General features: G+C 43.5%; 1 protein-coding gene across 2 annotated transcripts in view; it reads right to left on the reverse strand.

The window, feature by feature from the left end:
- VPS13C (vacuolar protein sorting 13 homolog C) overlaps positions 1–10,346 on the reverse strand; it is a 91,084-nt gene extending 80,738 nt beyond the window's left edge. For both annotated transcript variants that reach the window (XM_055003086.1, XM_055003085.1), the window contains exons 1-5: positions 10,204–10,346; positions 4,529–4,572; positions 3,017–3,059; positions 2,010–2,105; positions 1,576–1,677 (exon numbers count right to left, since the gene is read on the reverse strand). In XM_055003086.1, the coding sequence (XP_054859061.1) occupies positions 1,576–1,677; positions 2,010–2,105; positions 3,017–3,059; positions 4,529–4,572; positions 10,204–10,303 (385 nt within the window). In that variant the 5' untranslated portion in view covers positions 10,304–10,346. The remainder of the gene's footprint in view (positions 1–1,575; positions 1,678–2,009; positions 2,106–3,016; positions 3,060–4,528; positions 4,573–10,203) is intronic.
- Between the last annotated feature and the right edge of the window lie 16,978 nt (positions 10,347–27,324).

The raw sequence follows: 27,324 nt of genomic DNA on the forward strand, positions 1-27,324 counted from the left end.
AGCTGACTTATGGAGGCCCCCGGTGGGGTTTTCACAACAAGAGACTAACAGCAGTCTGTTGCCATTGCCTGCCCCTACAATCCTGGAGGTCTCCCATCCAATTACTAACCAAGGCTGACCCTGCTAAGCTTCTGAGACCCAAAGAGATCAGGCTAGCCGGGGCTATCCAGGTCAGGGCTGGGAAAAATACCCTATTGCATCCTGGGCCTTTTACATGAAGGTATTCTGAATTCACTGGGACTGGTTTCCAAGTAAGTGTAATTGGGACTAGTATACAGACCAGCCAATTTCTTTCTCTGGGAGACAACGCTATCTGTCAAGTGCATTTTAATCTTGTCCTTTCCTTTATGGAGCTCGGAGTAGAGTGCCTTATTCTCATCCCCCACTGCAGTAAGTTATGAGAGCATTTTAGAAAATGCTTAAAAAATTAATATATCTGCAGAAGCACAGTAACGTTATTCTCCCCTTCTTTTGAAACACGAGTATCAAAGAATTTATCTGTACGTATGCATGTGAGAGAGTCATAAACCTCTCAGAAATATGATGTGAGATTTGTGAGGTTCTAAAGGAGGTAAATGGGTGTCTCAGCTTCTCCTCCATCAACTCTGGGATGAGATCAACAGTAATCTGAAAATCAACCAAACTGGGACTGACAATCAAAACCTCCTTGGGAGTAGTAATTAACCATGCGTACCCACCAGGATTGACTTCCTTGTACACAACGTTCTCCAGTCCATACATGAAATCTGAATGAGCTCCTTCATCCATATGATAGCAGCAACCAAAAAGCATACGATTTTAAACAACATAATTCACTTTTCAATCCGAACCATCAATACAGTCTACGAAACAGACAACACCGGTTTCAAACTATTTAGGAAAAAGTATTGCATTTACTGCAACAAAACTCTTGTCATTGTAGATTACAATCCACAATACAAGACACACACGATGGAAATAAAAAAAGGATTGTTTTTGCCTTTCGTAACAAAAGTAACAAGAAGTAGTACTAGCAGGCATATGGGTGATGTACAATTGCATAAAACAGTGAAGGATTGAAGGATCTAATTTGATGTTGCACCAGTATACATTCTTTCCCAATAAAATAGCTTATCAATAATGCAAAACACATGTACAGACTTTCTGCTGGCTGGGTGGGTTTTGTGCCAATTTACAAGTCTGTCAAAACTTCTATTCCTTGTTTGTCTGATAAAGAACATGCAGTAAACTTTTTATATTTTGCAATTTTTTAAAAAAGAGGCTTTTAAAAGCCATAACCTACAGACTCAAAAATAGAGAAAGCTGACATCTGTAAGACTTAAAAGTAGAATTCTCTATACTTCAAAAAAAAAAAAGCCAAAGTACAGCAGATAGAAGAATACAAATGGGCACTACAGTGTGTTGAGAGTGTTCAGCTCAGAATTTTTTTTTCAAATATTTCTCCCTTCCAGCATCCGTTTTCTATGCAGTCAGGCAACTGAGATCTTTTCTGTGCCATTGCCAACCTATCACAAGATGGTTTTCAGACTTCTCCTTAACATTACCTTACAATTCTCAATTACAACTACACAATACCTTTCTCTGATGCTTTCTGTAGAGCTTCTTCAATTCTGGACAGCTCCTTCTGCTTATTAGCCTGAAGGAACTTTTCCTCTTTTTCTGCATCATATTTAATGCCTAAAAGACACGGTAATACAAAACTCATGACCACATGGTGGAACAAAGGAAGGAGAGTCCCCCATGAGAGAGCTTGCTTTTACCAACTCCTCCAACGACTTTTTATTATCTTTCTGCATCCAAATACCCATTTATGTATGCCTGTTCCCAAAGCTACCATTCATTTGGGGCACCCCACTTATGACACACTTTTGTCTGGTTCATACATCTCATTCTCTAATCAAGAACACACTGATAGTTCACACACTCGCACACTCGCACGCGCACACACACCATCCTCCTCCTCCTGTGCAAAGTTCCACCATTCTTCATCCAGTTTACTGGTAACTTACTTGCTCCAGGGACGACAAGAAGATACAAGCCTTCTAGAGTTGCAACTACTGCTTCTCCATATAGATTCTTCCAAGGAATCTTCAAGGTGAGCTTGTCTAAAAATAAAATAGCACTCGTAAGAAAGTGTGTGTGTAAAAATCACTACCAACGATAAATCATACAGAGTTTAGCTGTAATGGAACTACGTGAAACAAAATTCAAGCCCTTAAAGACCAACAAACTCTTTCAGGGTATAAGTTTTCATTAGTCAAAGTTCACTTGGTCAGATAACTATGGAGCTAGGTATGTTTGCTTTGCGTGTGATGCATAGGTAGGTTTTCCTATATAAATATTTTACACATTACCTAAGACGCATGGTTGCGTTTTGGCTAATGCCAAAAGCCACAAGTATTCTGGAGAAAAGCGAATGTCTCAGAATCTGGTGTTCTACCCAAATTGCACAAATTCATTTATAAATTAAGTTTGCACCACAGCAGGGGAAGCTAGGGGAAAAGACAATAAGTTCGTTACATTATAGTGTTGTTGGGAGGATGTGCAAAGAGCTGACTGCCGTAAGGCACAATGTTTACATAGGCTGTTTTTACCAAGCCAACCCAGTGAGCCCAGTATCGCCTGCTATAACTGGCACACCAACAGAGCACAGCACTGCAACTGAGGGCCCAGGTTACACAAAACACTGGGCACACACAATGCCACACAGGTCACATTCTTCTTGACTACCCATATTTTGGGTCAGAAAGTGAAAAATTGCAGTTAAGTTCCACTTAGGTATTTTTTTTTATTATTCAAACAGAGTAAGAGATCTGACCAAACAAGTACTTCCAGTGGAAGTTGTTATCATTAAAATGTGCATGACAATGATCCCTAGGCAATGGCCAAATTTCCTTGAAAGGTTCCATTTATTTCACTCTAGGACATAAATCTATGAACTGCCAAGATATTATTACTGATTTTCCAACTTTTCATAATCACCAAATAAAAATATGCTTTAGAATTATCCACCTACCAATTTGTCCAGCCTTTACTCTGAAAGGTACATCCAGTTCACTCTGACAGGAGGAAAAAGATACACATTTATTATGTTAAAAATATCTTACCACTCACTTCACTATATAGCGACAAACTGTTTATAACATTCAAACTTTATTTTTTTAATTAGAAAAGAACAGAAGCAGCCAACAGGCACCCATGAGAAACGGATTACGTTAGTGACGCAGTGGTCAATATGTTAGACTAAGGTCTGGGGGACCTAGGCTCAAACCCCTGCTCTGCCACGGAAGATTGCCGGGCCAGTTACACCCTCTCAGCCTAACCTATCTTGGTGTGAGAACAAAATGAAGGAGAAGAGAACAATGTAAGCCGCTTTGGGTCCCCACTGGGGAGAGAGGCAGAGGCTAAATGAAGTAAAATAAATTAGCTGGGGGAAATATTACTTTCACTCAGCTAAAACTTTTAAGTGCAGCTAAGACTGTGTTGATCACTGACGATTAGTATGACAAAACACAAGGCCACTCCATTCTAGATATATTGCAAAAAAACCAAGGCTTGGCTGCTGCAGAAATTTTACCTGCTGTATCATGGAAGCAAAGGAGTACTAATAGACCTGCCTGAAAACAAAAATGGTATTCACCCCAAGGATTGTCTTTCTCCCCACCACCAACCAAAAATCTGACAGCAAGGACATTTAAAAATGGATTTAAGAATCTTACGGGCTCTGGATCAAAATTCACTTTCCAAAGTAGCTAAGCCATTACAGCCCTACTGACTTCAATGGTTCGATGAAACTTAAGGCTTAAGAGAATCGTTAACAGAAATCTGAATCAAAGGGGGAGGGGATCAGAGAGAAATCAAGTTCTGCTTTTCTTATTGTTTTACACTATTACTCTTCTCTACCATAGTCTTTTGCAGAGATTCTTATGCAGCTGTCAAATTTCACTAAAAGACTACAGACCTTTGTTAAAAACATGCTGCAAGAAAAAAATTAAAGCGGAGCTTGTGGCCCATTTTAACACAAGAGAAATCAGATATTTACAAAAGCTCCCAACCTTGGGCATCCCCACTCATGTGCAAATTAACAATAAATTTACCTGCCTGTTTGCTGAGATGCCATTACAAACTACTGGTGAGTTGTGAAACCTTCCAAAAGAATGTGGCATTTTGGATTAAAAAAACTAACTAGGACTTTATCCCTGTACAAACTGACTCACTTACATGCAGTAGCCTGTTTACAATTGTTAAATAAACCACCAAAATTATATCAGTAAATAAAAATGCCCACTAAAGGAGTTTTCTCAGAGTGTGTTCCTCATTCTAGGAATTAGAATAAAAATAATCTAATGGTACATTAGTTTTTAGCCTCCCTACATGTTTACTATGATTGTAAATTTCCCAAGAGTAAAAAAAACCCTCCATTACTTTCACCATAAGTGTAGTTACTTTCATTGCTCGACCAGCTTTACTCCAGCACATAGAGGAAAACATGAGAATTTGTTCGTTGTGGATTACAAGAAGTTCTTACCAGTGCATTTTCTTTAATCTGTAAATTGTCTAGTGCAACATTTCCTACAAAACAAAGAAAATAATTATCAGAATGTCTATATTGTGTCTGAAACACATTGATTCATTTCAGAACTGAGCTAGTGTGTTGCAGCAGTCACAGCGTCAGACTAAGGTCTGGGAGACCCAGGTTCAAAACCTCACTCTGCCATGGAAGCTTGATGGGCGACCTTGGCCCACACAGTTACACACTCCCAGCTTAACACACTCCACAGAGTTGTTGTGAGAATAAAATGGAGAACAGGAGAATGGGATAAACTGCTTTGGGTTCCCACTGGGGAGACAGAATATAGATTAAGCAAATAAATACAACTATGAAGGGACAACGCCTCAAACATAAGGTACTTTTCATTGCTCCCTCCTCATTGAAAGTGTCCTTCATTTTGATAGCAGCAGACATGTATTTCTCAATTACCATTCGAGAGAGTCAAAGAAGTAACACCAAGGATGTAATTGATCACCACGTGAACTCATGTTAGTAACAGTGTAATTCTATTCCTTCACACCTGCACTTTTCTACACATCCACTTTTTACAGAGAACAAATTAGGCATGGCCCGGACAGAAAACTCACACTGCATTTTAAGATCTAGCTGGGGAGGGGGTCGGGGGGAGAGAGAGCAAGTCTGCTGCTGGAGTCTTTCGGTTTCAATTTCTGTGATGCTCAGCCCAGTCCCAAGTTCCAGAGATGCACATCATAAACATGTTAAGTTCAACCGTTCCAGTTTGTTTCAATGGCCATATTTAAATAGAAAAGCAACTTTGGGCTCCAGGGGTTTAAACTGAAAGTTGACACCACTAGGTCTGTTGGATAATATTTTTTATTTATCCAGCCCAATCAAACTTTGCACAATTAACTTCTTTGTGATATTATTTTATATTGTAAGCTGAGCTAAGGTAAAACGAGGAGCTGTATTTTGCAACAACAAAAATGCCCATGTGAGACACCTATCTCCTATACAGCAATTTTGGAGGACTATGATGAAAATGTACACAGCAGCACAGCTCCAATCCAGACACCATTCAGACAATAAATGCTCATTCTGAACTGGCTTTGTGATGTTAATTGCCTTTAAACATCATAACAAATTGTTTCAGGTGGGCAGCCATGTTGGCCTATAGTAGAAGAGCAAGATTCAGGTCCAGTAGCACCTTAGAGACCAACTAGATTTCTAGGGTGTGAGCTTTCGACCGTTAAAGCTCCCTTCGTCAGACACATGGAGTAGAAAAAGGTAGGAGTCTTTAAAGTCTAGGCAGAGGATGGGAGAGATATTAAAATTAGATTGTCAGGAAGCTGGCTATAATACATGTTGTAATTAGCTTGACAGAACATGAGTTCAAACTGTAAAATTAACATCTATCCTGTGTTAGGAAAAATCCTGATTACATAGGATTACATAGGTTAAATCCTATGTTCCAGTTCAACCCTGGGGGCTCCATTGTTCGCATCCACGTTCTATCAAGCTAACTGAAAATGCAATCCTGCCCTCAAGTCATGGTTGACTTATGGTAACCTCCTGGTAGGTAGTTTGCCATTGCCTGCCTCTGCATAGCAACCCTGGTCTTCCTTGGAGGTCTCCCATCCAATTACTAACCAGGGCTGACCCTGCTTAGCTTCTGAGATCTAACAAGATCCCCTGAGCTATCCAGGTACAACATGTATTATAGCCAGCTTCCCGACAACCTGTTTTGCAATACCCCTTCCACCCTCTGTCTGGAATTTAAAGACTCCTACTTTTTTCATTCCATGTGTCTGAAGAAGGGAGCTCTGACTCTCAAAAGCTCACACCCTGCAAATCTAGTTGGTCTCTAAGGTGTTAATGGACCCGAATCCTGCTTTCCTAACAAACAGATCACTTTGCCAGATGTAAGTAACAAATCCTGACTTGTGTGTGAACTGCAGTTGGTCTGCTTCTCACCAGCACCGGCCAGCCTACTGAAAATAGAATGCTGGATTAAATTGACCTTCCATGAAAAAGAAACACTTATGAAACAATAGTCAGCACCAGCTCACACACATCAACTCCCTGGGCAGCTGTCTTGAGTGACACAATTCAATGGTATTTGCCATGCTGGAAGCAACAGCCAAATCTGCTCTTTCACACCTGCTTTCAGCACAACTGGCTCCCCACACAAACCACGGGGAAGCATGAGAGTCAACTCTGATGATGTAAAGACCTCTGAAACATGTTTGATGCTCACGTGCAAATGTCCTCAAGCCTATTCCCACTTCAAATGGCAAAAAGCAGGCTGTCTGTTATTGGCTAATTAATCTGATAAGGTTTTGATCAACTAAACCTGCACATATTTACAGAAAAATGGCTATGTTCGTCCACTGCAGCAAAGCTAAACAAGAGACCAGTAGCATCCTGCCCCCAAATGTTTTAGAAGTACCTTTTAAGAATGTGTAAAATAGTGACATTTTGAAAGTTTACCATCCCACCAAGAAACCAATCTGTGGCAGTAAACTCATGTGGTGTGCAAATGTTCCTTCATCTACAAAAAGGAATACACTCCCGTTCCTCTTAGTCACCACGCATCAGCTGATTTCTTCAAGGCAACACTTGATCCTTTCTAACCTTTTTTCCCCCAAGTTCTCTTGCTTCATCCAGCTTTGTGCTTCTGGCTAACCCAACAAAGTAAACATATCCTCAGACAAAAAGCCATTGCATAAGCAGCAGGGATCACTATTACAAGCCTCTCAATTCAGCAAGGAAAACAGGTGAGATCCAATGAGGATTTTTTTTTTTTGCATCTCTCTGGATAGCAGCTTACCTCTCAAGAAACAGCCTGCAACAACACAAAGCCCTCCAAAACATATGCTGCCCCTATACATTCCCACAGTCTTTGATACCTTCCAAACCAGGTACTGTCAAAAGGGTGAAGAATGGTAAAATGCAATGACAATGCAACACGGCGACAAAAATGTTCAAAGTACAACTTTGGGAACTGGATTCAGTCCCCAATTTCAGTATCAGTATTCTCTTTTCATAAGGGGAGAAAGGCTTTACTTACAAGACTATCATAAGCAGAGATGATAAAAATCACCTTCAAAAATCAGGTTAATTTGTATTAGATTTGTCCATTATAGTTAGGTTCTCATTAAATAACCTGGTTTAACATGAAATCTGAATTTCAATATGAGAATATTCAAATATGCAGTCATCTCTTGAAACTAAATCAAATACTGCCATTGAACTAGACTGCTTTCTTACATAGAGCCAAAAATAAATATCTGCCTTCTGAAATCAAACATTATAAATATAGCATTTATTAATGAGCCAGGAACTTGCACATCTTTTAATAGTTCACATACCTAACTCAAACTAGTCAGATGAGCAAATCAGAGACAAAAATACCTTGAATATGAGGCAATTAACTGATCGTTTTTTAAAAGACATAGCTCTTTGTAAAAGAAGGGTTGTCACATTTAAGGAACTGGGAGTAGGCTGTGTCTGTCCCCTGGGGCACTATGGAGTCAGGGACAGCAACAGAACAGGTATATTTCATAACTAGGAACATTTCCTAGCAACTACACACTCCCTTCAGGGGCCACAGACTCACCATTAGTCAACACCAATAAAGGAAAAAGCTGGAAGAAATAAAGATAACGCACAACTTAAAAATTCAGGGCAAATGTAGCTATCAGGGACATTTTAAAAGTACACAGGCAGCATAACTAGCTGACACTTGCAAGCTGTTGCAATGGTTACAGAGTTAACAGCACCACACACCCCAAAATAGCTTTTAAAACTGTTTGTGGGGGTAGCAATCAGGCCAACAAGATAAGGCAGAGCCTCAAGTTTGCTTGTGTAGCCTCCTTTCCCTTTTGCCACTCTTTCACCAAATCATGCCTATGGTGAAGATGGGCGTGGTGCTCAGATCCTTCACCAACCAGCCCTCAATCTCAGATGTGAAACTCATTAGATGAACTTGGGCTAATCATTCTCTCTTCTCCTTAACCTAATTGTTAGGTTAGGTTTGGTGCAGTGGTTAAGAGTGTGGGACTCTAATCTGGAGAGCCGGGTTTGATTCCCCACTCCTCTGCTTGAAGCCAGCTGGGTGACCTTGGGTCAGTCACAGCTCTCTCAGAGCTCTCTCAGCCCCACCCACCTCACAGGGTATTTTGTTGGGATAATAATAATATACTTTGTAAACCGCTCTGAGTGGGTGTTAAGTTGTCCTGAAGGGCAGTATATAAATTAAATGTTATTATTATTATTATAACCTATCTAGCATGACTGTTCTGTTGGTAAAATGAGAACTATGTACACCACATGCAGCTCCTTGGAAGAAAGGCAAGAACCAGTGTGATGCAGCAGTTAGAGTGCCAGACTTGGGGGGGCGGGGAGACACTTGTGTTCAAATCATCTACCAGGAAAACTTTATCCAATCACACTCTCTCAGCCTACCTCCCAGAGTTGTTGTGAGGACAGAAGAGGTATGCAGAACCATGTATGGCTCCTTATTTATTTAATTCATTGCACCCATCCTCCAAGGAGCTCATATCCTCACAACAACCCCAGGAAGTAGGCTAGTCTAACCAATCCAAGACCTCCCAGCAAGCTTCACAGCAGCAGGGGGGTCTGAACTTGAACCTCCCAGACTCTAGCACAGCACTTTACTTCTATGTACTGTCTCTTGCTGAAAGTATAATCCTACTGGAAAGTTTACATGTTGTTTAATATGACAGTTTTATGACTGCTTGTGCTCTTGTTAACATTTCTTCAACTCTGTATTAGATTCCTGCTAGTTTTAAAGCTTTACAAATTTGCATTTATATACTCTATTACATTACAAGTGGAAGGCAGTAGGAAAAGACGAAAACCTAAAATGAGATGGCTTAACTCATTAAAGGAGGCCACCTTCTCCAGTCTCCAAGGTCTGAGCAGGGCTGTTAATGATAGGATGTTTTGGAAGTATATTTGGAGGTCTTTCATTCACAGGGTGGCCATATGCTGGAAGCAGCTTGACACCATATAACACATGCACACATTGTTCACTGAAACGCCCTTGAAATTGACTGCACTGAAATTGACTGCAATTGACTGCACTCCCACTGTGTCACCCCTCTGAGTCTCAGCGAGAAAGGCGGACTCTAAATAACGCAAATAAACAAAATAACTGCTACACCGCATTGCCTCTCCTTGGGAAAAGGGCAGGGTAAAGAGGCACTAAGCTAAGGCGGGAGGGGGGGCAGGGCAAAAATACAGATAAAAAGAGACACGATATATATACATAATCCCCCATGCATTTCTCTGCAACACCAGGATCTGCAAGTTAGACTGCCTCTTTACAGGGAAGCTCCATGGAGAACATGAGAAGGCTGGACTCCATAAAGGGAGTCGTTTTGCAAGGCTGTCAGTGACAGGGCGTTTTGGAGGCCGTTAATTCCTAGGGTTGCCCTCAGGGACGCTCCTTGAACTCGCGAAGGCCACCGCATCTCGTGGCCGGGAGTTCCACAGGCAGGCTCTGCTTTCGAGCTCGGAGGGGGGGGGGCTCCCTGGAGAGCAGAGGAGGAGAACTAATGTGGGGAGTGGGAGGGAGGCAGGGAAGGCCTCGCCCGGCCCGGGGAGGGGGGAGGCAGGGGGCTCCCCAGAGAAGCCGCGGCCGCCTCGCCTCCCGACCCGGCGCTTACCGCCCCAGATGCCCAGCTTCAGCTGGGACTTGTTCAGGTTCTCCACGTAGTCGCCCAGGAAGCGGTTCAGCAGGTCGGCCACCACCGACTCGAGCACCATGGCGGCGGCGGCGGCGGCCCTCCTCCCTCAGCCGGCTCGCCTCGCCTCGGAACCGGCCGCTCCTGACAAAACGCGAACGCCCTCCGTGCGCATGCGTGGCTCAGGACCCCCGCCCACCCGACCACTCATCGATCTGTCCATCACCGCCACGCCACGCCTCTCCCTCGCCTGACCCAAAGGGCTTGGCGCACGGCGATTGGCTGGAACGCGCGTGACCGGCCCGCCCCAAAGCTCTTTTCATCCTCCTGCCCCTCCCGTCGCCTGTTATCTCCCGCAGGCTGAAGAGAAAAAGCGAAGGGGGAAAGGCGGGAAAAGGTTGCGCGCCTCCTTCCAGCTCCGGCGCGTCTCCGCCTTTCTGTTTTCTCCACGTCTGCAGTTTTAAAAATAGTAAAGGGGTCCAGTAGCACCTTTAAAACTAAACTTTATTGTAGTATAAGCTTTCGAGAACCACAACTCTCTTCATCAGATGCGAAATAGTAGAGTCCAATAGCACCTTTAAATCTAACCAACTTCATTGTAGCATAAGCTTTCGAGAACCACAGTGCTCTTCATCAGATGCAAAATAGTAAAGAGTCCAGTAGCACCTTTTAAAACTAAACTTTATTGTAGTGTAAACTTTAAAGAACCACAGCTCTCTTCGTCAGATGCATATGATGAAGACAGCTGTGGTTGTCGAAAGCTTATGCTACAATAAAGTTGGTTAGTCTTAAAGGTGCTACTGGACTCTGCTATTTTGCAGCTACAGATGAACTCGGCTAATTCCTCTGCCTCTATGAGTTTTAAAAATGTTGCTGACCAGGCAGTGGAGTGTAAAACCAAAGTCCAGGCTCAAATAAAAGCTCTGCCTCACCACCACCATTCAATGGACAGAGGGTACAGGGAGCTGCGCTGGGAGGAACTAACAGGGCAAAAACTGAGGGTGTGTCAGGAGCAATCAAGAGAGCAACACAATCAAAATGACACAAAACAGCGTGCAGTCTGTCGTGTTTATCCCTACATTTCCTTCCCTGAGGAACTCAGTGCTGTGCATGGCCCACACACCTTTTCCCGCTCAGGGCGGGTTACAACATTATATAGTAGTACAACACAGTAATCACAACAGCCCTGTGAGGTAGATTAAGCTGATAGAAAGATTAAGCTGATAGAGTAACTGGCAATGACACAAAACAGAGCCACATTTATCCCATGCTTCCCCTGAGGAGCTCAGTGCCGTATATGGCTCTCACACACCTCATTTCCCCATCTTAATTCTCTCAACAGCCTTGTGAGGTAGATTGGGCTGACAGAAAGAGTAACTGGTAATCACACAAAACAATGCAAATCTGTCATGTTTATTCTACACTTCCTCCTCGAAGGAGCTCAGTGCCACCCATGGCTCACCCTGGCACATTTCCCAGTTTTAATCCTTATGACATCCCTGTAGGGTAGGTTAGGCTGACCAAAAGAGTAACTGTCAATAACACAAAACTGTGCAATCTATTGCACGTTTATTCTTCTCTAACGCCTCAGAGCTCAGTGCTGTACATGGCCTTCATATACACCTTTTCCCCATTTTAACCCTCACAATATCCCTGTGAGGTAGATTCAACTGACAGAAAGAATAACTAGTCTAAAATCAGCTAGTGAATTTCATGGCAAAGTGGGAATTTGAACCTGGGTCTCTCAGGTCTAGTCTAACTGACACGGGTTGTTGCTTGTGGACTGTTGCTGTGCATTGTTTATAGAGTGTTGTCTGTGTGCATGGCACTTGAGCGGGCATGAGGAAAACAGATTGCCGCCATTACATTTCAACTTAAGTGCAACCCAGAAGACTGAAACTGATGTCATGAGAGATTCAGGGAAAACTGCACCATTTTTAAAAAATGCAGTTCTGGTCTCCTTTGCAAGTTTTATATGGATAAATAAATCCTTAGGGTCAGGAGACAGACAACCTTCCAGGGAATCAGGATATGCCTCTTTTAGAAATTCAGATGAAGGGGATAACTGTCCATAATGGGCAGCTCCATAATGGAAGCAAATTGCCAGTTGCTGCATCAGAGACTTTTGCTGCCTGACAAATACAGAAACAAAGGGCACGAACACTTCCGCCTACACAGACGTGTTTCATTCTCACTGCCACCCGCAAAAAAGCTTACGTGACAGATGGGATACACCAACTGGAGGCCTGCATTATTCTTGTGCAATGGGGAAACAAGTGAAGAGCAAACTGGGTGGGCAACCAGCAGGTAAAGCAGCATCGCCATACACAAACACACACACAAAATCCTTGAGTCCCAGTGAGAAAGGAATGCTATAAATTAACAAATAAATAAATCCCTTGAATGCCAACATTTGCTCAGCAGCAACCAATTACTGGACTCTAATTCATACATATGAAGCATTCAGTGAAATCCAAATTCTTGCTGTTTCGTTGCAGCTGATGTTTCTGTTCCTTATATATACATTCCTGACATTTACTCTACTTTATTCAACCCTCGCTGGAGCCTGGTCCTCAAACCTGCCAATTACTGGACATTTGGAAATATTGCAGCTGGTAGCGTGTGTGTGTGTGTTACATGCCGTCAAGTTGACTCTGACCTATGGCGACCCTATGAAGGAAAGACCTCCAAAACGTCCTATCGTTTTTGATCAGATCCTGCAAACTGGAGGACGTGGCTTCTTTTATTGAGTCAAGCCATCTCATTTTAGGCCTTCTATTTTTCCTATTGCCTTCCACTTTTCCTAGCATTATTGACTTTTCCAGAGCATCTTGTCTTCATAAGATGATTGTTTTAAACCATCATAGATTCATCACAGAAAGCAAGAAGGGCACTTTGGGTTAATTCCCAAAAATGCTCTTCATTCCAATGGATTGGATAGTCATTCTTGCAGAGAACCTGGAAACAGTTCGGTCCCTTAAATGACTGTAGAATTCTTCTCTTTCCTATCTGTATTATGCATTCCAATTTTCTGTTTAATTTACTATTGCAGTGCAATGATTGCTACAGAAGTGGGAGTATGATCAGGGCTGCCAAGCTGGATACCTGACAGAGGATGGCGCTTGCCGAACGTTTATTTCAGCACCAGCCCTGAGAAAGGTAATCAAGCTTATGAGTTACAAGGGAAGAAAGCTGCCATGCTGCTGCTGATCAGACCCGTGGTTTGTTGAAAAAGCACAACTGTTGAAGCACTCAAAGACCTCGGGTGCCCGTTTCTTCACACTTCATCTACAATGCTGGCTGCTCATGCTCATAAATCCACCTAAGGCAACACAAGGCTCAAATGCATTTAGAATTACTTTAAAGTGCAGTTAAGCAGAAGCTCAAGAAATAATTTTCTTACGCTAGCATGTTCAGGAAAGTCACGCCTTGTGCTCCTCCATTACCTCCCCTTTGGCCTGCTAATGTTCTCTGTGACCCTCGCTTGCCTGCTCTAGAAACCCTGGACTCTCCAGCTCAACCAAAATAACATTCGATGTGACTGTACCCTATGCCTGTCCCAAAGGATTTCATAAACAAAGTGGCTGATGTTCCCATTTACAAAACTGTGGTTTAAGCTGCAGTTTCCAAACACATCCAAGCACAGTTCTCCTCTTTGCTATGTGTTATCATAAAGAAAACCAATATCCAAGCTTTTCTAGGGGTCTCTGATGATATTTCAAACTGACCTTTATAATAAATCAATAGAGCTAAAATGTTTGGATTGGACATCAATGAAGAGGGGTGTTTTTAGGCAAAAAGAGCATTTATTTAATCAATATGTTGCTCATGCGAAAAGGGGAAGAAAATGTCAGTGGCATCGTTAAGCTATTTTACTTTGGAACTTGCTGTAACTGGTGTGGGCAATTACTTGCCTAGAATGTGTTTAGACAGGAGCAATAAAGCTTGTCTGAATCACAACACTGTTGATTAAGCACTATAACTTTACACTTTGGTGTTGCTTTGGATGGTGTTATGACAAATCCCATTCACAGCGAGCCCAAATGCTTGTATCACCAAGCTTTAGGAATTCTTGGGATGGTACAACAGGGTAGCAATTGGTATTAATTCCTAGCTGTTTGGGGAAAATTTAGGATAACGGTAAGGAACAGGAAATTGCCACCAAGTTTGTGGCATATGGTTGATATCATTGGCTTTATTTACTTCATTCTCCCCAAAGAAGGTCAAAACTTGCTTGCATCTTTATTCTCTCCTCCATTCTATCCTCCTAGCTACTCTGCGAGGTATGTTCAGCTGACAGTGTGTGACTGGCTCAAGGCCACCCAGGATGGTACTATGGGGATTTGAACCTCGGTCTCCCAGGTCATATTCCAACACTGTAGTCCAGCACCCTAACCACTATACCATACATATACATATTTGACAAAGGGAGCTCTGTCTCTCAGGATTTGTACCCTAGGAATCTAGTTGGTCTTTAAAGTGCTCTTCTACTACAGACCAACACAGCTTCCCACCACACTGGCTCTTAAAGTCTTAGAAACGTTCTAAATATATCTACCAGTTGCCAAGATCTATGTAGGGCAACTAAAATACACCCCAAAATCTAAGTGAAGTCATAGAGAAACTGTAGAGGTTCTTGGTCAGACATAAGGCAATTTCTCACAGGTTCATCTCTGATTTTGACATCAATTGGTGGTATGCATTTTGCAAAATCACTGGAAGTAGAAATGAATGTACCTAAATTCATTACGAACATCTCCTGGTTCTGAGAATGGTTTCTAAATTCTTCATTTTCACAAGCTGAACTTCTAGTAAACAACCTAGCTTTGCTTGGGGCTGTTCTTCCTTGCTTTGTAGGGGCAAACCTGACAGCATTTCATGTTTTCCATGAATAGGATGTTTTCCTCACTCCCAACTAAAATTGTGTAGAATGTTCTGTTCATTTTGCTTTCTCTTGAGCTGAATGGGAGCTGATTTATATCGTCTTATTTGTAACACAGATGATCCGTAGATGTTAAGCGCCTGATCATCGGATGAAAAGATAATCGGATGCAAGGATAAACAAAACGGTTTGTTCTCGCATGCAATCAAAGCTTTGCCTTGGTTGTCTTTTGCGGGGACTGTTTTAGGTGGGCAGCTGTGCTGGTCTGCAGTGAAACAGCAGGATTTGAGTCCAGCGGCACCTTAGAGACCAACAAGATTTTCAAGGTATGAACTTTCGAGAGTCAGAGCTCCTTTCCTCCAATGGAAATTGCTTTTCATTGTAGGGGCAAGCTTTGACATCTCCCTTTATGTGTCTTCCCAGTCCCCACAACTCTGCCTGCTTGATTGCCACTGGGTACGAGCAAAGCTTTGCATCAAGGCCCTGCCTAGCAGCAAGTGCAGTCACAGATAAAATAGCTCACGGAAACCGGAAGTCCTCCCCAACCCATAAGAGACTGTGCAGTTAGCTGCAGAAAGTGAAAATGCAATGCACAGAGCCACCAATCAGCATTTTCCTCTTGGTGAATTAGCAACTGTTCTGGTTGGATGACGTCCCTGTCATGCGTGAATCTCTAACCCCCACCCCCCCTCCCCCAAACAAAGAACATATAGCGGATCAATTATCTTCTTTTGTTATATACAGCTGTTGTTAATTTCCCAGTTTTGATTAGTTAAAATAACATAAAATAATAAATCAGTTCTGCTCGGGTCAGAGGATTAAATTTGTATTAAAGATCTCCAATGTAGTGTTGTATAAGTGTTGCTCTAGGACCTAAGAAATCTGGGTTAAAATCCCCTCTCAGCCACAAAGTTCAGTGGGAAACCTTGGCCCAGCCACTCTTTCTTATCCGAACCTCCCTCGCAGGGTTGTTGTGTGGATAAAATAGTGAGAAATGAGGCCACCCTGGGCTTCTTAGAGGAGGGCAGGTTTAAACTGGATATAAAAACACAATAGATATATCTTGTAAGCTCCTGTGCTTCCCTTATACTCTCTCCACCAGATCGTTCTGATTTCTTTAAAACATTTCTGTCCTGCATTCTATATTTCTTCCTGAATTGCATTTTTCGTTTTTTTCCTCTTGTTTCCTCAACAATAAAACCCAAACATCCTGGATATTTGCATGCTCACAAATCCTGGATATTTGCATGCTCACAAATCCTGGATATTTGCATGCCCGTGTTGAAAACAACCTAATGAAATGTCAAACAGTTTATCTGGCCGCTTTATTTTCTCTCAGATGGCATTTCGGGAAGGTTAGGATGACAGGTCTGAATATGAACACCCCCAACAACGGTGATGCAAAAGATCCCCCTGGATGTCAATAGAACGTCTCTCCATCTGTTCTCTTTTAGGTTTGACTCAATTGCAGGAATTGCTTTAATAGTCAATGTGAGCCATCTGTTTAAACATGCATGTTTTGAAGGGGCTGCCCGGCATGGTAAACAACCTTCTGAAAATCTATTCACAGAAAACATGAAATGCTCTCAGGTTTGCCCTACAAAAGCAAGGAGGAACAGCCTCAAAGCAAAGCTAGGTTGTTTACAAGAAGAAGAAAAACTACCTGCTAGCCCATTTCTAGTTGGTAAACCTAAGAACATCTAACTGCCTCTTAAAAGCTTTTTGTGTTGGAGGGTTTCCCCCAAGTCAAATGCAGCTGTCTTTAATGATAAGGTAAACAGTTGTTCAAATTCATCAGCAGCCAGAATGAGGAATGTATTTCCCTATGGAGCGACTAGTAGCGACTCAAAGCAATAGCCACAGGTTCCATAAAAAAAAATACTGGTTGATTTGGGGGGGGGGGGGGTGTCAATCTTGTCAAACAAGGGTCACATACTTAAAACATACATTTATTAAAACTGAAAAACAAACTGGGTAGTTGACTGTTGTTGAAACAACAGCATTACCTTATGTACTGCTATGATTGATTGCTATTTATTAATAGCCAGCAGTGTTATGCCGATATAAATATATGCCATGTATTAAAATTTATATTTAAGTGATTAAAAAGTGTGTTTGGGCTTTTAATTAACACACCAAGTTTAGGGCAAATGGTTACAAGCGTTATTGGCAAACAAAATTACATGAAGAAAATCTGTTTAGAAAGAGAAATGTCCATTGGAGTTGGATCTTCAGACCCAGTGTGGTGTAGTGGTTAGGGGTGTCGGACTAGGATCTGGGAATCCCAGGTTCAAATCTCCACTCTGCCATGAAAGTTCCCTGGGTGGCCCTGAGCCACTCACACACTCCCAGCCTAACCCACCTCACAAGGTTGTTGTGAGGATAAACTGGAAGACAGGAGAATGATGTAAGCTGGTCTGGGTCCACATTGAAGAGAAAGGCGGAATATAAATGAAGAAAAATTAAGATCTATTGTATTCAAGGTGGCACTTTGCTCTCATACAAGGATACTTCCCCTGACAGGTTGCTTGCACCAGAAGAAAGCCTCCCTGCTAGCAGAACAGATCCACTGGACCCGAGCCAGTCAGAGTGGGCAGAATCTGTGAGCACCTGCGGACAGCTCCTTCCTGCCTCCTACAGCACAGAGGTGCAAGACACTCTATCCCTTGCCTTTGTGGTAGGCCATTTCCACATATTTTAACCATTGCGCAAAATCATGCAAAACTCACAGGACAATGGCGTCTTCATGGTGCGATTTCCCATCATGCTTCCGTTTCATGGTGCAATTTCTGACATCGTCATGCCACAAAATGGAGTCATGATGAGAAATCACACTGTCTTTCTGTGAGTCTTGCGCAATTTTGCACTACGGTTAAGACATGTGGAAACGGCCAAGGTGCAAATTCAGCTGGAGGCCGTGTCAATTTTTTCTCCAGTCCAAGAACATGTAGTCACACTTGACCTAGGACATGGTGCCATTACATTATGCATTTCCTGGCCTCTACTAGCAGAGCCAATGCAGGAGAAGAAAATACACAACTTGGGGCTCATGGCATGGAGTTCGTTTTCCTAAACTATGTGCGAGATTGGAATTCAGGAGAGGAATGCCATTTTCAGGAGCACCCTCATTCCCCCCACACACACGTCAGGGAAACATGGGGCAATCTCCCACCCTTGGTGGGAGTGGGATCTCTCCCATACGCAGGTCTTCGCAGATGCCCCGCCTTGCCAATCCCTGCTCATGTCCCCCTAGTAAGATACAGCCCTCCCCTCAGCTTCCACTTATCACATACACACACTTCATATTCACTGTTTTGAGCAAAAATAAGGTTTAAATCACATGCCCCTGAGCAATCCAGCGTGGCTGGGGTACCCATTATGTCTACGGACAAAGAGAGCTGAGAGCCTAGTAAATTTCTTTTCCATTCTCCATGCCATGACACGCTAGCTTCCTCAACTGAACACACCACTGGAATAAGCATCTCTTCCCTTCCGTGAGATCAAAAGTAGAAGTAAACAAGAAACTTGGAACACAGGGCACGATTTAGTACTGTGTTCAGTTCTCTTCTCTTTTCTTTTTTAAGAGGCCGGCTGTACGGATGAGTTTGTTTTTTTTAAAAAAAAAATCACGTAGCTCCCGTAATATACCCGTCATCATTTTTCATATCCTTCCGAGTTCTGACACGGATCGCGGGCCTACTGTTTAAACAACCAAGGTTGCTAAGGGGAGAGGGCACATTATGCAAATATTTGACCATACATCCTGGCTCAACTGAGGCCTGTTTTTGTACAGGTCAGTAACTAGGCTTCTCGGTCTCCTAGTGGGACCTGGCATTGTCCTGGAAACACAGCTAATCTCCAGACTACAGAGATCAGCTCCCCTGGAGGTCATCATGGCTGCTTTGGACGATGGGCTCTATGGCATGTCATAGGTTTTAGGTGAGATCCTGCCCCAAACTCCCCCTCCACAGGCACCGCTCCCAAGTCTCCAGGAATTTCCCAGGCCAGAGTTGGCAACCGTAACAGTAACTCTGCCCTCATTTCAGAGGGCTGTGGCCGTGAAAGGCTGGGAAGACACCTCTGAACCTGCCTGTTTCCTACGTACCAACACAGGCAGTTTGGGCACGGGACTCTAATCTGGCGAGCCGGGTTTGATTCCCCACTCCTCCACTTGAAGCCAGCTAGGTGACCTTGGGCTAGTCACAGCTCTCTCAGAGCTCTCTCAGCCCCACCCACCTCACAGGGTGTTTTGTTGTGGGGACAATAATGACTTACTTTGTAAACTGCTCTGAGTGGGCATTAAGTTGTCCTGAAGGGCGGTATATAAATCGAATGTTGTTATTATTTATTATTATCATCTCATGATCAGGGAATATTATAATGCAGCTACACAAGCCTCCTTCCCTCCCCATACCGTCTGAGGGCTAGAACCTCTTGATCTGGGGCTGCAGCTTGGCCCACCAAGTTGCCTGCAACTGCATCTGCCAAGGCCCCAGACTAGCCATCCTCAGGAGCAGAATGTAAGGTGAGTGCACAACCTTGTCCTCTACAACTGGCAGGCGACACACGTAGCAGGAACCTTCTCCTCTTCCTACTCCCTGCTGCTGCCCCCTGCCCCTGCTGCCCCCAAGGACCTCAGAGATCACCCGCTCAATGACCTTACTCAGAAACAGCCAGGAGGTTCAAAACTGGGCGGTAACTCAGCAACGGTTGGTGAGGGTCCAAAGATGGTTTCTCCAGGAGAGGCTGCACCACCACTTCCTTCAACACACCAGGAAAACCCCCAGAGCTTAAGGAGCGCTTAACAATGGCCTCCATGTATCTCCTGCCTTTTCTCTTAGCTCAAGGAAGCTTACAAATCATAATTAGAACGTTACCAGTCAAAACCAAATAAAGCCCCTTTCATTGAAGGAATAAAACTTCCTTTCATCCAGGCCTTGCATTGTTCCTCCCCAACCTGTTTCATAAAAAGACTTTGTGACTTTGTTCTACAGGACTGCTTCCCCCGCCCCACACGTGCTTTTCATGCATTTGTTGTGCATTTGTGTCTAAATTGTTGAATGTGATCCACGTGTGTCTCCCCCCCAAGGGGAAATGCAGTGCTTCCTGTAGATAATAACAACAACAACAACAACAACAACAACAATAACATTCGGTTTATATACCGTCCTTCAGGACAACGTAATGCCCACTCAGAGCGCTTTACAAAGCATATTATTGTTATCCCCACAACAATCACCTTGTGAGGTGGGTGGGGCTGAGAGAGCTCTGAGAGAGCTGGGACTGACCCAAAGTCGCCCAGCTGGCTTCAAGCGGAGGAGTGGGGAATCAAACCCGGCTCTCCAGATTAGAGTCCTGCTGCTCTTAACCACTACACCAAACTGGCTCTCACGCACTGGTTACGGAGGTGCTCACTATGTGGAATGTGGTTGCACAAAGCAAGTATGAGGGTCCTGGTAGCCATGGCTGGATGAGATGGCGGGATCTGATCATAGAATCATAGAGTTGGAAGGGGCCATACAGACCATCTAGTCCACCCCCCTGCCCAGTGCAGGATCAGCCTAAAGCATCGGCTCCCAGTGCCGGCTCCCTTGGAAGATGGATGTTGCTCTGATGGGGAGGGGCGGTCTGAGCCCAGCTGAGCACTGAAATAGTAACATAGGCTGGATATTGGGCCAAACAATGGGTAGAGCCATTGAAAAGCATCCATGGAGTGAAGAGGATTTGGATGTTGGCTATAGTGCTTGAAGAGGAGAGGTTTGGCCATTCCCAGCATTGCTGTTTCCCCCAGTAGAAATATCCCCTGAGTTGTTATTAGCCACGGTGAAGAAAAAAGACAAGCTCTCATTTTGTCCCAGTCGTTTTCCCCCTGGGTCCAAAATGGCTTCTGAATTTCCCGGTTAAAACTGCATATTGCGCCAGGCTGTTTTACATTTTTAAAAATTATTTGTTTGCTTCTTTTTTGTTTATTTATTCATTTACATTATTTACAGTCCATCTTTCTCCTTGAGACTCAAGACTGATTGCACAACATAAGCCAGTGCAATCAATAGAATAAGATCTCTGATAAGTGAAGGGATAGGACTAGGACTACAGAAATTCTGAAAACAAAGCTCTAGTCATTAAACATGTTATGATAACAATGCCAAAAGGTGGAATTACGTAGGTAGATAACAATGTAGTAAGAGCAAGATAATACACAGGGTGAACAGGTATTACCTATAGCCACAGTAGTATAGCCCATAGCCCATAGCCCCATTCCCTGGCCCCAGGGAGGCCCGCTTAGTCTTGACCAGGGCCAGGGCCTTTTCAGTCCTGGCTCCAACCTGGTGGAACACTCTGTCCAATGAGACCAGGGCCCGGCAGGATTTGTTATCCTTCCGCCAGGCCTGTAAGACAGAGCTGTTCCGCCAGGCGTATGGTGGAGGCTGAGCCAGGCCCCTACCAGCCAAATAGAGGAGAACGCTCTCCCTGCTAGAGGCATCCACCACTGACCTTTCTTTTAACCAACTGCGCAAGGAATCTTCATATGGTGGGTTGGGGGCGGACTGAAATTGATAAACTGATTACTCCTGCGCTGCCTTCCTTGTACTTTTAAATACTTCTATTGTCCTGTTTTTATATTGTTGTTTAATTTTAAACATTTTAAATCATTGTTATTAATGTGCTGTTTTATAGAATGTAATCTGCCCTGAGCCTGCCAGTTCGGGGAGGGCGGAATAGAAATTGAAGGTAAATAAATAAATATTAAATCGCCTTCTTGAGCCATTGCCTCATATTGTGGCCTTATTGCCTTTATAAAAATGCCCTACTGAACAATTCTGAGCTCCACTCAGCTGATGAGAGAAGCTGTTGTGACGGCTAATAGGGGGAGCAGCAGTCCTATGGATACGATGTTCCAAGGATGTGAAGGACTTTGTACGTGGTAGCCAGAACCCTGAACTGCAAATTCTGGTTTGATTCAAGAAGTGGCGTTCAGTGTCTTGCCAAAACCCGCATCTTGTTTCCAGACTGCTGTGCCTAACCCACTGGCCATCAAACTCGTGGACAAACACTGTCTCTATCTCCTTTAACCAGCGTTAACTTTTTATTTTTTCCCCTAGCAGAAGCTCCAGCCTGACATCTCTCAAGGATGTGAGCAAAATGCAGGCATCTGTTCAGAGGCTATGAACATTGCAGACCTTTTTGGAACATACAGTTATGCAAACGTCTCATTCTGTTTTGCAGCTAGCAACAATCGCCAGGGAATGGCACGAAGAGGGAGCCAGGTCATTTACCTCAATTTTACAAGCTTTAAATTCACTCGAAATCCTGTTTTGTTGCCACTCAGAGTCATTAACATAGAGTGTATGTCTCATCTCTTAAATCCCATGTTTATGGGGATGCAGCTAGAGCGAAGACCTCTGTTCCTCTTACAGGGAGTTTTGTTCTACCGTAGAGTAACTCTCAGAGAAAGGAGTCCAGCAAGCAGAGCAGACCGTGAATGCTGGGATATCATCCCAGGACTTGGCTGGACTTGTGAATTTCTCAGGCTGTACTGCCAGGCACATACATGATATGTGAACAATACAGGAGGAGGGGTGCCCTCCAGAATAACCCTGCAGGATTTCCTAATCTTTTTTGTAATTCAAGCAGAACAAGTGGTATACATTAAACCCCATTAAGTTTTTATTTTATGGCTCAACCCATGCGTGGAGCTACCATTGCTGGCTTGCAAGGACACAGAGAGGATTCCAACCCAAATATTTATTTCTAGCATTTATTGATCTGGGAGCATTGTGGAGGCACGCTTTCCACAGGTCAAGCCTGTTTGCTTTTGCTGGTTGATTAGGCAGGTCCTGATAAACTAGTCGCAGGCAGCAGTAGAGCCTGCAGAGGCACTATAAATGCAAGGTCAAATATTCAAAACATAAATAGTGGCACGATTAAGCTACCTTGTGTTACTGCAACCAATCTGTCTGTGAACTAGATTATGCCCAATGCCATCCATAGAAGAATCTGCTCATGGCAAATTAACCTTCACCTAAGCAAAGCCCCCCCCCCCCCATGATTTGTCTATCACATCATAGTAATGACAGGTTTGACTAGGGGTGGTCTTGGCCAATAGGCCACAAGGGCAGTTCCATGGCTGGGGGGAGGCTGGTCACCCGTGGCCCTGCTCCCCAAAGGAGGAGGGAAAGAAAAAGAGCAGGCACCTGTCGCTGCTTGCATCTGCTCAGCCTGGGGCTCATGCACGTGGCATGCAGTGGTGGTCCCCATCTGCCTCACAGGGAGAGGGCTGCCCCTTGGTTGGCCTTTCTTGCAACGAGCCTAAGGATCCATGCTGGACTTTTGCCCCTTTGGCCTGACAATCCAAGGCAAAACAGGTCTGGACTGGGGGAGAAGTCAAATTTGGGAGGCAGAGACAGCCTGAGAACAGAGCAACCTTTACCTAGGCAAAAAGAGACTCAAGAAGCTGCATTGGTAGAATTCTCCTCTCTAAACTTCAGCAGTGGTAGCCCTGAAGAGCAACAGAGAACAGGTGAATAGTTTCCTCCACAGCCAAACTACCATTGGATGAGAAGCTTGCTTCATCAACTCCCACTACCAGCAGGGAACCAGGGACAGAGAAGGGAGAGGACCTTTGGGGCTGTGGTACCCAGGATTTACAACATCCTCCCCAACATCTATTTACCAGAATACAAGAGTTTGCATTTTTGGTGGCAGCCAAAATGCCCCAGTTTTCCCAGGCATTCTCTCAATCGATTCTTAGCCGAGTACACGTACTTTTGTTTTTAATGGTGCATGCTTTTATAACACTGTGAGATCTGTTGGTTTTAAAGATTTCTAAAGCTGTGGCTGCACAAACACCACAAAACAATCAACCCAAGATAAGCATGTTTATGCACAATAAACTCCAGGCACACTAAAAGACACAGAAAAGAGTGTTGCTGTAGTTTTGGCTCCATCTTAACAAGATACCAAGCTACAAAAGACGGAATAAAGGATGAGTATGGCAGCATCTGAACGGAAATGTATAACTGCATCACATATATGCATTATTATTAATCAGGGGTCATTTTGTAGAAAAAGAGCTGGAGGAACTCATTAGCATAACTTATTAGCATATGCCACACCTCTTGCCATCACCGGAAGTGTGTCATTAGAATAACTGATTTGCATATGTCACACCCCCTGACATCACCTACTCTGGCTGTTTTGGACCCAATAGTAGCCATTCAGGGCCAAAATTGGCCCCAAAATGGCAAAAAGGGGCTGAAAATGGCTGAAAAGGGGCCCAAAATGGTCAGGACTGGGCCGCTGATGAGCGGGGAGAGTGATCCACCACCTGTCAGAGGCCCAATCTGGGCCGTTTTGACCCCAATCCAGGCCAAAACGGGCCCAAAATGGCCACATCAGGTGGGCGGGGCCACCTGACATGTGACCTCTTTGGGGAACTGCCAGAACTGCATTCCTGTGCATTCCCCCTCGAAATGAGCCCTGTTATTAATAACCATAATTGTTATGGCGTATTCGGTTTAATTCATAGATTAATTAATCATTCATTCATCAGCAGGGGTCAATTGTAACTGCCGGGGCTGTAAAGGAAGGCTATACTTTCATTCTGGGGTGCTGAGCCAAGACGGCTTTCCTTCTTAACAAGTGGTCACCTCTGTTCTGCCAAATCATATGCTATCTTTCTGTTCCTTCAACATCCCAAAAAGGCACTTATCCAATGAAGTTTAGAGGATATGTGCAGATGTATTTATGTAACCCATTTTATATCACTTTTTCTAAGTTCAATATGGCTTATAAGATAATAATAAGACTGAAAGGTGGATGATTCTATCATTGTTTGGAAATATCATACCTACAGAAGCGTTGTATAAATTATTTGGGGGGGTGACATGTGTTCACACCTTCTTGGTCACAGCTCCCTGGTCACCATGCATTTGTTCATCCTAAAGCATTTCCTAACATTAAGTTACATATTACTATAGAAGGTAGCTGTTGTATTTATTTGCAAACATGTTGGTCACAAAAGCCAGATTTGTGTCTATATGGCACCAGGCAGACGCTTCTGCTTTCAGGACCTTGGTCAGCACAATGTCACGAGCCTTAATTGATCGGCATGCCTCTTATTGCTTTGATGCTCTGCCAACCTCACTAAAAACTATCTACAAAAAAGCAGAGGAGTTAGCCGTGTTAGTCTGTGGTAGCAAAATCAAAAAGAGTCCAGTAGCACCTTTAAGACTAACCAATTTTATTGTAGCATAAGCTTTCGAGAATCAAGTTCTCTTCGTCAGATGCATGATACAGAGACTGGTCAAATATAGAAGAGGAGGGAGAGAAGAGGCAATTAGGGGGGGAAGGGGAGGGTGCAACCAAAACATTCCTTTGCTAGTATATGTAAACATCTCCTTTTGGTGTGTGGATCAGTTGGCTTCAAAGGAGTTTGCCCTGTTAGTTTGTAGCAACCGAACAGCTAGACCATCCAATTCCAATGCAGTATGAGCCTTCGATAACCACAGCTCTCCTTGCCAGATGCATCTGACAAAGAGATCTGTGGTCCCCGAAAGCCCACGCCAAGTGCCAGGGGGAGCTCAGTGGTATGCTACAAAAAAGCACTTTTGTACACAGCTTTGTCAATACAGTGCAAGGCCCAAATAAATAAGCATCAGTTGCACATTCATTATTTTTTGTCCCCATATCTGCAAGTTCTTCCCAACCTTATTATTTCGGTCGGATGCGGTTTTTATTAGCTTTTCTGTAACAGTGTCTTTCAGATCTTCTGCCATCAGGAATATCTATATAGTCACAATTATGATTTATCACAGGAGGCAAGACAGCTGTTGTCAAAGACTGCCTGTAATTCAAAAACCATGCAGGAAATGTTCAGCTAAGTCCCAGTTTCCTGTCTCCTAACTGCCCTTTCAGAATTAGGTCAATCCTGAGACCAGAATTTTTTTTTATGAGGGGCAGGGGAAATAGAATTTTTCCTTAATATTTTGCACATACAAGTGAGATCAAGCAATATTCCCAGGTAGTGCTAGGTGATAGTTTGATTCTAGGGGAGGAAATTAGGAAAGCTTTTTAAAAATTAAATAAAGACCTTTCTACAATGATTCCAAAATAAAAAAATACAACCAACATTACAAATATAATCTTCTTTAACAAACAAAATTTAAAATAGTTTGATTTTCAGGGTGGAAATATCTGAAAATGTGTCCCTGGAGGTCCATACTGTCTGTGGCACATATCCTAATGCCATCAAAGGAAATAGGTAGATTGCATATCCCACACACACATACACACACATACCCTTTCAGGGATAATTCCAGCATAAGGGGCTGGTTGGGATATTCCTGGGGGGAGAATTAACCCTTTCCCACATGGACCCAGTCCATATCAGGCTGCCATGTAGTTAATTTTTAAAATGCTGGGAGGTGCTGATAGCTGTTTTGTCCCAAAGTCCCAGCTTCAGATTGCTAGTTCAAGACCCTGAGTCCCCAGTGCAGCACTGTGCCAGTGGGCCATTTGTATGTTAACCTTCCTTTCCTACAACCTTGAAGGAAGGTAAGGTTGTGTCGGGCACCACATCTGCAATCTATGGCATGTTTGTCTTCTGCGGAGTCCACTGAACTAGCAAGACTACTTTCCATTCCACTTCTATACGCTGAACTGGCCCCGATCTCCAACACAGAATGTAAACACGATCTCGGTGCTTTTTTGGAAGCTCCCCAACGGCGTTCATAGCATTGCACTTGGGTTGTGTAAGGCTTCCTAGAAACATTGCAGGAGGCATCATGTGAGACAAACATGCTCACCAATCTCCCTCTCTCATGTTTGGAAGGTGAAAGTGAACCGAATGTAAAAACATGCAAGATAAAGTACTACAAAGTAAACAGCAACTTATTTGCTACAAGGAGCTCAGAGTTTTATACAAACTACATTCCAATCTACTGACCACCCTAGAGTTTAAATGCCCTCTAATCAGGAGCTGGCAGGTGCTTTAAAAAGAAAAAAACAACAACCGGGCACCCAAGGAAGTCCATCTTAAGGTAATATTTGTTTACAATATGAATGTTAAGTGGAAATATAAATAAAAGAGATTAGCCAGAGTTCTGGTGCCTTTAATGCTCCGTTATTAGATTTGCCCCTTATCTGTGTCCATCTCCGAGAGGTCCTCTTGATTACAGCTGGTTGCAGCAGAATTGCAGTAATGGTTGGGAAGAGGGAAT

This window comes from Eublepharis macularius, chromosome 18 (genome assembly GCF_028583425.1).
Source record: "Eublepharis macularius isolate TG4126 chromosome 18, MPM_Emac_v1.0, whole genome shotgun sequence".
NCBI classification, from domain to species: Eukaryota; Metazoa; Chordata; class Lepidosauria; order Squamata; family Eublepharidae; genus Eublepharis; species Eublepharis macularius.